General features: G+C 41.4%; 1 protein-coding gene across 6 annotated transcripts in view; it reads right to left on the bottom strand.

Moving 5' to 3' along the window:
• The window catches only part of UBP1 (upstream binding protein 1), a 52504-nt gene that overhangs the window by 4322 nt on the left and 35066 nt on the right, over positions 1 to 13116 (bottom strand). For 2 of the 6 annotated variants that reach the window (XM_079794760.1, XM_079794759.1), the window contains 7 exons: positions 10829 to 10932; positions 8584 to 8638; positions 8237 to 8330; positions 4975 to 5065; positions 4108 to 4226; positions 1871 to 2013; positions 1124 to 1175 (listed from right to left, as the gene is read on the bottom strand). In XM_079794760.1, the coding sequence (XP_079650886.1) occupies positions 1124 to 1175; positions 1871 to 2013; positions 4108 to 4226; positions 4975 to 5065; positions 8237 to 8330; positions 8584 to 8638; positions 10829 to 10932 (658 nt within the window). Of the gene's footprint in view, positions 1 to 1123; positions 2014 to 4107; positions 4227 to 4388; positions 4461 to 4685; positions 4817 to 4974; positions 5066 to 8236; positions 8331 to 8583; positions 8639 to 10828; positions 10933 to 13116 lie in introns of those variants that run through there. The other 4 variants (XR_013814818.1, XR_013814819.1, XR_013814820.1 and 1 more) reach the window with 3 other exon arrangements.

The following is a 13116-nucleotide window of genomic DNA, read 5'->3' as shown; positions in this document are numbered from 1 at the left end:
CACTGATATGCTGAAGGTTTCCAAACTTACATCTCAAGCCAAGGCCTGAGAAAGATGTAATTAAATGCCAACTTGACATTGCTACATATCTACAATGGAACTCGGGACTGTTTTTCCCCATCCAAACCTACCTCTACCGGGACCACTGTCTGCCCACTCTTTCAAGAGTCACAACCACTTAACTGGAGTCCAGCAGAACCCTGTCTATAAATGTAAGATACCATCACCGCTCTCCTAGGTGACACCTCCTGCCTCATCTTCCCACCTTCCCACCTGTCTCCAGAGTTGCAAGAGTGAGGGAAAAACCTAACTGTATCACTCCTTTGTTTAAACAACTTCACTGACTTCCCAGTGCATCCAAGTCAAATCTAAACTGCCTCACCAGGTCTTACATACCAGACTCTGCTTCTCGCTTTGTCTCCATCTTGTTCTGCTCATCCCTCACACACTGCATAGTAGCAACACGGCCTTTTAAACCTCCTAAGAAGCCAAGGTCTTTCCTTCGCACACTGCTTTGGGATACTCCTCATATGGTCGATCCCTTCTCACTCTTCAATTATCAGCATTAACCTTTGCACTCGGATGTCGAGTGTGACTTGACACGGTTAGCATCAGTAGCAGCTCGAGAAAAAAGCAAGCGAGTGCAAAGGGTTAATGATACCACCTCAGAGAGGCCTTGCCCAACAGCTTCATGTCCCCCTACCCAGATTCCCCTCATCCATAAATACCCTACACTTTCCCATTCCTCCATGGCACTTAAAATATTTGTAATTATGTGCATCTGTTGGCCAATTCTGCTTTGCTTTTCCTACTATAGTAAGTTCAAGATTTGTTTAGCACCACAAGCATGGTGTCTGACAAAGGTGCTCAGTAAAAGGTTGGCTAAACGAACTGAGAATCTGCGCCCCCCCCCCCCCCCCGGGTCATCAGGATTGACTTCTCTTCCTTGTTGGCTAATTTCTATTACAACCCTTAGAAATATTCTCTGAATTCATTTTTCAAACTCTTCTTAAAATTAGTAAAGCCAGCATTTCAAAAATAAACACACAAGATGAGTGATTACAAGCACACACTATTTTTCATGCCGCCAGCATTTCAAGACACATGCACACATTCAAAGTACCTTTTACTGTGGAGAATAAAAAACAACTCTCATCTTGAAAGTTCTGAACCATCTAGAAGGAGAAAGCAGATGTGGTTAAGATCCAACGGTCCCTTTGTATCTGGTTAAAATTTGCGGTTAAAGGAAAATAGTATAATCTATATATTGCTGCACAAGCACAGGACTCGACGGCCAGAAGGCTAGCTAGCGGGTGAACGCAGGTGAGTGGTAACACTTTACACCTGCTGCCCTGGCAGCAGTGCCTGCTCATGATGGTCCCCGAGGACCTAGTCAGCCGGCCATCTGACCCCCTGGGGAGCATCCCTGCTGGGTCCTGGGAGTAACTGACAAAAAGTCACGGCATAAGTGCTCTTCTATTATTACTTGCTTGTCACTGAACACTGGAGGAAAAAACTATACCTCTAGCCTTACTGCTTTGTAAATTAGTCATCAACTAGTGGACAAAAGGAAAACCCATCCAAATGCCCCTCTCCATAAAAGCGGTGAAAGCCCCACTAACCTGCAGCCCCCCTAAGGGAGTGTCTGAGTTGCAAGGGGAGGGAGAGAGCCAGTTATCCTTGATGTGTATTCCTTAGGATCACCAGCATACCTGAAACTCTTGGTTATATATTCTTACAAATTTTGATCCCAACTCTTTGAAAAGGATTTTCATGAGTACTTGTAACAGAGGTCACAGAATTTTTCTAGTTCTTCAGCGATATAACAGTATGAATGGGAAAAGCAAATGGGCATGTCAGTTCGAGTTACCTGATCACTAACAAGAATGTGAATACCAGTGGGACCCTGTCTGTAAACCTGGTTAATCTGGTGGAAAGGAATATTAAACACCAACGCAAGTTTTCGAGCAACTTCTGAGGCAACCATTTCTTCCAAGTAGATTGCATGATAAACTGAAATTAAAAAAAAAAACACAACAGCATTTTAGCAGTAATCTTTTATCTGTTTTCCACCTGGATCTATAGGAAGATTACATATAAACATTAAAATAATTTTGTACAAAAGGATCTGCGGTTTTAATTTTTCTTAAAAATAAACAGGAGTTGACTGCAAATGGGCCCGGGGACCTTTCTGGAGTAATGAAACGGAACGGGGTTTTGGTGATGGCTGCAAAACTGCATTTACTGAAACATCACTGAATCATATCATTACAACGGGAGGCTTGTGGTATATACATTATACCTGAAGGAAACTTCAAAAAACGTGTTTCTAGCAATATAGTTTAAAAACCAACAAAAACCTAAGGTCACAGTTTTTGATTCAGTAAGCCTATGAATGGGAGTTCATCCATTTACCCTAAGGAATAAGAGCCCCCCTGCCCCACCCCCACCCCCCCCCCGCCGCCATTAAACACAGTATAAAAGACAGTACTCGAAAAGCTAAGGGTGTGGACCATGAAGCCTTCTGCTACCCTACAGAAGGTCCCAGGTGCAGCCCACGTAGTATCCTGTGTTTCTTTCTGGAACATGTAACCTAGCAGCGGCTCTGTTGGCACAGCACCAAGCACATCTGCAGTGGGTCTGACTCTTGTAGGTCAAGCTCAATTATTAGTGATTCAAGCCAGACATTGATCAGGAGTATCAGTGCCAGAGCTTTGCTTTCCCAAACAAGGGGAACCTCTGCCAATCATACACCATGAAAAGCTTAGAATTTGGAACTATAATTAGGGGAAGACTATAGAGATGATGTAGAGCAGGGTCACCAAACTACAGCCTATGTGGATCAAACCTGCCCTCCACTTGTTCTTTCAAAAATGAAATGTTATCAGAACATAGTCACACCTGCCTTCTACATACTGTGGGTTTGATGCTACGATGCAGAGCTGAGTGGGGAAAAGGCCCTATAGTCTGTGAGGTTGAAATATTTACTACCTACCTGGCCTTTAACAAAAAGTTTGCTGACCCTGATCTAGGATTAAATTTGCCTGTATTTCCACATACACCTACACAACACTCATGTCTGAGGATATACCTTCCAGAATATTACGATCCTGACCATATATAAATGGTGGAGAAGAGCTTGATGACCCATGCAGAGCTCCTTTAGAACTTTTAGCCTTTAAGACCAAGACTTTGTATATTTAGTCTTAAAATTAACAGCTTTTGAAGTCAAAATGACACCAAATGGGAAAAATCGTAACAGTAAATGCTTTCCTTGGGACTTTTACTAAAATTCAAATCACAAAGTAGTTTTCAGAGCTCTATGCAATTTGAGGGCAAATAGCTGTCTCTGAATTCCATGGCACACTTCTCCCTGGACAGTTCTTAGTGTGTTGCCCTTATTTTGTTTCAGAATGTGGGAAGAGGGGAGAGATGACCACATACCCACTTTACAAACGAGAACACATACGCTTTAAAACATTAAGAATATACATGCTTTTTTCCCCCCTTCTACAGACCATATTAGGAGGAGGGGAGAGGGGGCAGGATTTTTACTTCTGCCCCGATCCACTCCATTACACAATCAAGGACACCTCCCAGCACTCGGATGACCATGATGTAGAGTATGCTTAGTGACACAGCTCACAGTGCTGGCCAGATGCTTGTCTGAGACAAGTCCACACACTCAGCTCTGACACATGCGTGCATCTTTACTCAGGTGATATTTTAACTTTTCTCCCACAGTCAGTAAAATGGATTTAAAAAAAGAAAACAAAACCCTCCTCCTTTCTGGTCAAGATGCCAACGTCATCATACTCATTGCACCTGAGGATTTTTCTTTTTAAAGGCAGCAAGCTAGTCTTTCGCTTGTTAGATATTTCTGGCGTAAAGAGCCATATAAAAAGAGCTCTACCATGTGGCGGACATAACTGAGACAGGCCGATAGTTCCTTACTCTCCAGAAGACTTGGCCCTGGAGCTCATTGCTGCCAGGACTCCCACAACAGCAACTCGACAGAACTAATGGGACAGGGGTCCTTCAAAGCTCCAGTTACACCTCGGTGTCAGAAAGGGAGTGACAGGAAGCTGAGATACCCTCCATACCCACCGTAGGGTGTCCCACTGCCATTCTCGGCTCCACTGCCTGCAGCCTGCTGCTGCCCTTGCAGCAGTGAGCTGCCCGGCTGCTCCTGACAGACATAGATGGTTAAGCGGGGCCTAACCGACCTGTAATCACAAGATGCCACTCATGAGCCAAGGAGAGAAAGCTGCCTCACCACATGTACAAATGACAACTACAGGAATCTAAGTTCTATTTCCTTATGAGAACTTTACAATATTATTTCATTATACAAAATAAATTACTAATAAAAATATAAAAACACACACCTCACACCAACTATCACAGGTGGTCTAATCTGATGATCCAGACTCTAAACCACTGAGATGGTCTGTCAGATGCTGGTAAATTTAAGTTCCAAGATTAAGTCAGCAATTTAAAATCAGTAAGATTCAGTTTTAATGGAATTCTCACACAAGTCTAGAAATAGCAATAATAGTATATGAATCTAAAAATCCAGCAGTTACGGTTCTTTCATTTTAATTCACAATCAGAAGTTTACATTTTTAATAACTGTTTAGTAGTAGTCATATGACCTTGAAAACCATAGATTCTGTATAGCTCACCTAAATGAGAAGTTTGTTTTCTTGGCAACAAACCCAGTCGTCTTCAAGAAATCAGTACTGCCCATGTGCATTTCTACCAGTCTTACAGTCTATCTGCCCTCATCAGTGCCTGCATCAAATCTGGGCCTGCCCTGAAGGTGTACACAAAACAGTCTTCTTGTGAGCGCGACACTGCCGAGGCTCGACAGCGCACACAGGCACACGCCAACCCAGTGTGGAAACCCCTTCTGCCCCAGTCCCCACACAAGGAAAGGTACATAAGACATTCCTTTTAAACACAGTATTTTACCTTGACTTCAGTGAATTATACAGCCGAATTCCATCGGCTGCCCCACAAATTTGTACTAAATCTTCCTTTGTCAGTTTTAATAAGTCGGCACCTGGAGAACAGCATAAAGAGATTCCTCTCAAAGAAAAGGAAAAAGAACGAGCAGTTTGGTGGCTTTATGACATGTGTCTTCAAACAGTTAGATGACCTTCAAAACCATCACAGGTCTCCTGTGTATACACAAATACACACACAGACACACAAACATACACCATCACAGGTCTCCTGTGTATACAATATACACAACATAACACACACACACACACACACACACACACACACACACACACACACACGTTTCTCAGAGCCAAAGACAGTGCTGACTCTTCCACGTCCTGTATGAAGAAGGAGCTTAGAAGCCCAGAGGCTGATAAATCTGAACAATGAGCAGAGCCGACAGGAGTGTCTGTTCCAACACGGGATCTCACCGCCTGCATTATTCTGGGTGTGCTTATTGTGTGCATAAACATGATTCTGACCTCAGATAATTTACCCTGAGATCACCCAGACCAATCTTCTGTTTTACAAAAAAAGAAAATGTAAGTCCAGAGTTTTGGGAACTTGCCTAAAGTAACACGAGTTGGAAGGACACCTAGGTATAGGCAGGCCTCTCTCTGCACCAAGCAACGTCAAGTCAAGCACTCTGTAACCAGCAGCCAGTGTTAATACGAAAGCATGGCAGAGAAACAGTAATATACTATAAGATTCCCCCACAAATACTTGGTAAGTGTAAAGGACATATCTAGATTTGCTATGAACTACAACACAAAAGGGGAGAGGGAGTGGCTAAGAATAAGACTGATCAGTAAAGCTGGTCATTTCTGAAACTGGAGATGGTTACACGAGTCCATCGTTTCTTCTCTCTACTTTTTATGTGTGAATGTATCCTGTAATCTTTTGTTTTTTGTTCCCCTTTTGTTAACAAGATGTAGTTTACTGGGAGAAATGAGATGCCCTCTGGGATTAAGGCATGACTTCCATGTGACAAATATCCACTTACCTATTCGACTAGATAAAGGGGTTATCTTTCTTTTTTTGAGGGCTTGAATGTGAGAGCCTAATAACTTTACAAGTTTGTAAAAGAAATAAAGACCAGAGAAGCACATTTCTTGTGAGGCACTAGCATTGATGGAGTCAGTTAAACAAAGAGAGGCTCTCTCATCTCTCTACTGGGGACAAGGACATGCCTCTGAAAACAAGGCTCCCAGTTGTGAGCAGAGATGAGTGTGTGCACATCCTTAACCCTCCACAGAACTGGACAGATACTCATGTGCACAACCCTCTCCGAAATGTGAATGCCCAGGAGGCTCAGAGAAGGAACTCAATCTCCTCCTCACCATTCTATTGTTGGGAAGATCACAGGGCAAAGGCCAGAGGCCAAGCCACATGGTCACTGGTCACAGTGGAAAGAGCTTAGAACTCTCTAGATCAGTGATGGGCAACCTTTTGAGCTTGGTGTGTCAAACTTCGCCAAAAAACTGAGCATAACTCGGGTAGTGTGTCACTTTGAGGAAAAAACTAACTCCAATACTCTAGTCGCAAATGTTTCATCCTCAGGAGCAGCAAATGTTTCATCCTCGGCATGCGGCCGCGTGTCATCAGAAATGGCTACGCGTGTCAGTGCTGACACGCGTGTCATAGGTTCGCCATCACTGCTCTAGATGGAAATATGTACCTAATCTAACAGACATAATCTAGGACCTCCCTCAGCTCCAACGGTCAGAGTTTTATGTGTGGGTTTTACTCTTCATCTGTCTTCTTTTTTAAAAAAATATATTTTTATTGATTTCAGAGAGGGAGAGAGAGAGAAACATCAATGATGAGAATCACTGATTGGATGCCTCCTGCATGCCCTCTACTGGGGATTGAGGCCACAACCCGGGTATTTGCCCTTGACTGAAATCAAACCTGGGACCCTTCAGTCCACAGGTCAACACTCTATCCACTGAGCCAAACCAGCTAGGGCCATCTGTCTTCTTTATGGGAGTTCAAGATGCGTTTCCCTCTCACACACTGAAATTTTTAAATTTCCAGTTTCTGCTTAATCATAGAAAGGTGGCTGGTAGCACATGACTTTCATCCAGTACTTTAGAGAGACAAAAAGCTACATGTGAATGGCTAATCACCCATACAAAAGGAAGCCACATTCTTTGTGAAATCAAGCTTTCCTCTTGGCCGGGTATGTGCATACGTTCTGTCCTCTTAAAAGGCTCCAGCTGCATGTTTATAACCACAGCACTGCAGGCACTTTCCTGTGGCCCAGTGTTTCTCAGGACATGCTGGTCAGTGTCTTGTAGGAAAAGGGTCCCAGGGACAAATATGTTTGGGGAAAATCTCCCACCTGGTGTATCTATTACTGTCCCTCTAAATAGTTTTCTCCTGTTAAACTGCTTAATCCCTGTTAAAACCCCAGTAAATATTCTCTTTGCTTACTATGCAAGACTACACTTAAGTACTATAAAAACCATCCCCGAGCAGTTCATGCCATGCAATACTACACAGCAATAAAGAGGAGCAAACTACTGATACACACAACCACCTGGAGAGACATTACACTGAGTGAAAAGAAAGCCAATCTCAACAGGTCACATACTGTACGATTCCATTTATATAACATTCTTAAAATGACAAAATAGTGACAGAACAGATTAATGGTTGCCAGGGATTAGGGATGGGGGGTTGGGGGTTTAGGAAAAAGGGAAATCCTTGTGATGGCGTAGCTCTCATCGTATCTTCAGTGGTGGTTATCCAAATCTATGCATGTGATATATGACATACAACTACAATGTCAATCTCATGATCTGGATATTGTACTGTAATAATGTGAGTGAATGATACCCTGGAGCATCTCTGTACTATCTTTGCAACTTACTGTAAAGAAAAAATTATTTAAAAATAAAAAGTTACTAAATGAAAAAACTGCATAGAACTCTATGTGCCTGTACACAAATGAGGGCACACAGGACTGGTGAAGAAATAGATTGTACTGATGTCAGTTTCCTAATTTTGATAGTGTACAAATAGGTGTGCAAAGTATTACCCCGGGGGGGAACTGGGTGATAGGTACACAGGACTACCTGAGACGTATTTTAACAACATCTTATGAATTTATAATTGCTTCAACATTAAAAAAAAATAAGGTTAACTGAAAGTACAGAGAAAAATATGCACGTGCATGTGTGTGCTTACACATGTACATGTGTGTACACACACACAAACATACCTGAAAAATTGGAAAACAGTCTTGTGTAGGAAGAAAATCTGTTTTTGAGCAGCCACTGCTGTGTTTCCTGGGTGGTGGCTGAAGGCTGAAGTTGCTATTAACAAAGAAAATGAATATAAATAGAAGAAACTATTCAAACTTATAAAAACATAACCCAGGCCTCTAGCATGTTATAAATAACATTGAAACAAAACACAGAAATCCTCCAAATTTGAGGTAAAAGAACACCCAAGAAGAGCATTAAGTCTGACTACTCAGTGACCCAACCATTGACTCAAGCTTCTGTCAGAGCCTTAAAAATACAGGCCCCCAAAAGCATCTGATAGTTGGAGGAACAAGACACTTACTTCACTAGAGGTTTGTGAAACTCCATCTCCCTGATGATTTGGGGAAGAAGAATTGCTGGGGAAAAGGGAGAGGGGAGGAAAAGATAGTTATTATTTATATATTTATATAAAATCAAGATATTAAAGACTATTAAACTAGGTAAACTTAAAAAAATTACTGTGTGACAGAGCAATATAAATTTGCAATAAGAATGTTGGCACAGCCCTAGCTGGTTTGGCTCAGTGGATAGAGCATCGGCCTGTGGATTGAAGGGTCCTGGGTTCAATTCCGGTTAAGGGCACATGCCCAGGTTGTGGGCTTGATCCCCAGTGGGCGGCATGCAGGAGGAAGCCGATCAATGATTCTCTCTCATCGATGTTTCTATCTCTCTCTCCGTCTCTCTGAAATCAATAATAATAATAATAAAAAAGAATGTTGGCACAATTGGTCAGGGGTGAATATGATGAGATTAAGACAGAAGACTTCCTTTATAAAAATATATATTTTTTAATTAATTTTTTACGGAGAGGAAGGGAGAGGGATAGAGAGTTAGAAACATCAATGAGAGAAACATAGACCAGCTGCCTCCTGCACAACCCCTACTGGGGATGTGCCCGCAACCAAGGTACATGCCCTTGACTGGAATCGAACCTGGGACCCTTCAGTCCGCAGGCCAACACTATCCACTGAGCCAAACCAGTTAGGGCAAGACTTTCTTAATTTTTGCCTTTTCTTTCTCCATCTGTGATAGTAAAAGATTCTAGTTCTGTGAAACAAAAGGGTTCCAATTATCTCCAAGTGAACAGGAAAATGAAGGACACTCATTCATTTTAGTTGGGGGGAGGTGGGGGAATGTAAGAAATCAAAAAAGATAAACAATTGAAAGTAGCTGCAAAAAAATCTACTTTAAGAAAACAATGAGCTATAAAGGAGTGGTATGATAATTCTAAATCAAAATGATATCCCTTTTAATACATTTATCCATTATTAGAGGGCAGAAGTCAAGAGAACAAAAGAAACAATCGCATACTACTATCCTTTTGTTTCTAAGGTAAACAAAACTGAGAACCAACTGCACAGCGGATGTGGCCACCGCCCTGGTCCTGGCTCTGACTCCTGTCTTAGCACTCATACAGAAGTTTTACTTAGGTTTATTATGTTGATTGTTCAGCATCCTCCTCTACCCACTAGAACTTAAGCTCCTCAGAGAGGGATTTGTCTGTCATTTAAATGTCACAGCACCCGGAACAGTGCTGGGCACACAGTGGGCTCTCAGAAACAGCCAGGTAACTAGTGAATACACGAATTCACAGCTTACCTCTACTATCATAATCGTTTTCTAAGATGATTCAGGCTGAACTTGACCAAAAGAAGAGCCCCCTACATGGCAACATGCCGGTCTCCTGGTCTCGTTCCCGGTCTCTGAGCCCAAGATGGTTTTTCTTCTCTTAAAGCACAATAACTTAAAAGGCTGCCTCATCAGCTTTTCCATCTCGGAGGAAAAGCATGTTTGTGTCCCCTCAAAATCATATATTGAATCTTACCCACAGTATGACAGATAGTATTAGGAGGTGGGGCCTAAACCTGCTATCAACAGGGAAGTTCTGATCTGATCTGTCACTATTCCTTCAGCCAACCCCTAAGAATGCAACGTCCTGTGGGGCACCACTGTGGCACTGTGAGAGGCCCGAGACACAGCTTCTGCTCCCACCCGCCGCGCACTAGACTCTGATTTGCACATCAAGGCCAAAGAGTAGAACAAAGTCCACCATTCCCATTTCTAAAACCACTTAAGTTCTTTAAGGGTAAAGAGTCATTTAAAAAAAAAGTGTATCTATTAGGAGGAGAAGAAATGGAGCAGAGAAATAACCCTTGTGTAGTATGGTGAGCATTAAATTAAAGACAAATGTACTTTATAATGATTGCAATCTTAACATACTGATTCATAGTTTCACCTTAAAATCTCATTGTTCTTTCTCTGTCCACGAACCTCAATAATGTTCTTTTTATCTCACAAAGAATATATCTTGAAATGCTCCCCTTCTACAACTTCCATAGTTTGTGAGTGTGTGAGGCACAAAGGGCCAGAAGGAAAAGGCAGGCAGGTGAGGAAAGGTGATTTTCTCCTGAAATCGAGGAGGCTATTTCCCATGACCACATACTTCAGATAAACAAATGGAAAGGTAGCTGTAAATTGGGAGAAAGGGAAACAGAGGAGCGTGAGCATCAGTCAGCTTCAGGCACATGAGGACACAAAGCAGATACCTGTCTGGGACGCTGCAGGTGCTCTGCTGTGGGGAGGTGAAAGTGGGTGCTGTGGAGGGACTGTTATTCACATAGGCTGTGGGGGCATCGGGCCACGGAGAACACTAAGGATAGAAACAAAAATTAATTAATAATATGCTTTTAAAGGGTGTGGAAGAATACTTTGTATTTCACAATCTAGTCTGGCCAAACAAGATTATAAAACACAAGACATCTGACACTCATCAAGCAACAGCATGGGAACATATCATACTTCCTTCTATGTGGCAAGGAAAATTTTTACCTGCTATATGTGTCTAGACACTGATTAATTTTAGAGAAGCCCAGAAGTAATGATAGCAGCAAAACGTCATCAAGGCATTTTAAATGTATATTTATATACAATTTGCTTTCAAGAACTTTTTACCTCCCTCTTTATCAATTCTCCAAAAGGTGCTTATCAAGGTTTAAGAATAGCAGAGGCAAGAAAGGATTCATAAGCAACATCTGACATCACACGGTGACCAAGACAGTGCCTGTCCTTCCTAGTGCTTCTTCTGCCCTCACCAGTACCCACTTGCTTCCTTCATTTCTCTAAGATTAATAATCCCCAAGTAAGCTGAGACCATTCCAGTGCCAAAATACACCTGTGTATGGTACTGCCTATTCCTATCTATCCCATGTGTTTATTTCTTATATTTTCTGGACAAGGCATGGTGAACTAAAGTGTTTTTCAGCTCTAGACACAATTCTGACCAAAGATAGCTACAAAGACACAATGACATCAAAAGCATGCTGACAGGCCAGCATGGTGTCAAGTAAAAGTCTTCAAGCCTGAGCTATGGAGGGAATCCAATCACTCACCCCACATATTCTTCCTAAAACTAATCTGCTTGAGGATGCCCCTGGTTTCAAAGGTCCCCTTTCATAGTCACTCTTCTCCTACTTTTCACAAAAAAGGCTTCGGATCTCACGATGGCTAAACATGGGGTATAAGACTCTTCCAAATTAAAGCAAAAAAAAAAAAATTCAAAAATTTAGGGTAGATACTAAGAAAGTACATGACTAAAAATGGGGAGTTAGTGGAGAGTATGAGCAGATAAATGGTTTTAGAAGGAGACTTGACTTGGGGTGGTAAAAACACAATAGTGTACACAGATGATGTACTGTGAAATTATGCACCTGAAACCTGTATGATTTTGTTAACCAGTGTCACCCCACTAAGTTCAATAAAAAGGAAAAGAAATAGTCTGTGGGTTAATATTATTTCTTTTGCCTCTCAAACACAAAATTTTTTTTTAAAAAATTCTGTATGTCTGGTAGCTTCCAATTATTTGCTTTCAAAACAATTCTGGAGGATCTACCATTCATTAGCTGACACAGTATTAAAATAATCTACTAGGGTCATATAAAATCCATCACTGGGATATTTGGCAGATAACTCAAAAGGAATTTCAAAACCTGAAAGACACTGCCGAAAGAAAAATAAATATCTAAATAAACTTTCTCTTATCTAAATAACACTTCTATTTTTATATTTAAAAAATTCTCATCAAAATCTGTATGGCCCTGCCTGGTTTGGCTCAGTGATTATTGTGTCATCCCAGGTATCGAAGGGTCTTGGATTAGATTCCTAGTTGGAGCACATTCGAAAGGCAACTGATCAATGTTTCTTACATCACATCAAGATTTCTCTCTCACTCTAGAATCAATGAAAAAAGCACGCATATTCTTGGATGAGGATTAAAAAATAGTGATTTCTATGATTTGTTGTTTTGATAAGTTGGTTCCAATAATAAAGCTTAAATTTTTCAACTGACTAAAGAACCTATGGTCACAGGACATTTTAACCTTTTGCACTCGGATGTCGAGTGTGACTCGACACGGTTAGCATCGGTAGCAGCTCGTATGTCGAGCCACACTCGACACGTAGTTTCACTGTGTCTATTTTTCCAGTATCTTTTCTTGTTTTCATTAGCATGAAAGGACAAGTAAAATGTAAATGCCGTCTCAACTGATGCCAAAAAAGAAAAAATGAAAAACCGATAACGCATGTGAAATTTATTAGGAAACTAGTACATGATCTTGTTGGAGAATTCAGAGATGGTACACTAACTTTCAGGGGTAGATTATTATCCACTAACTTAGAGCAACGTTTAGATGGAAAGCTCCATATAATCACACCTCACCCTAACAAAAAACACAAAGATTGTGTTGTTTGTTCTAACAGAAAAATCAAAGGAGGAAGAAGAGAGACGATTTATATTTGCGAAACATGTGAATGTAAACCAGGTCTTCATGTGGGTGAA

This window comes from Cnephaeus nilssonii (genome assembly GCF_951640355.1).
Source record: "Cnephaeus nilssonii genome assembly, chromosome: 17".
NCBI lineage: Eukaryota > Metazoa > Chordata > Mammalia > Chiroptera > Vespertilionidae > Cnephaeus > Cnephaeus nilssonii.
This window is presented reverse-complemented; position numbering and strand designations above follow the sequence as displayed.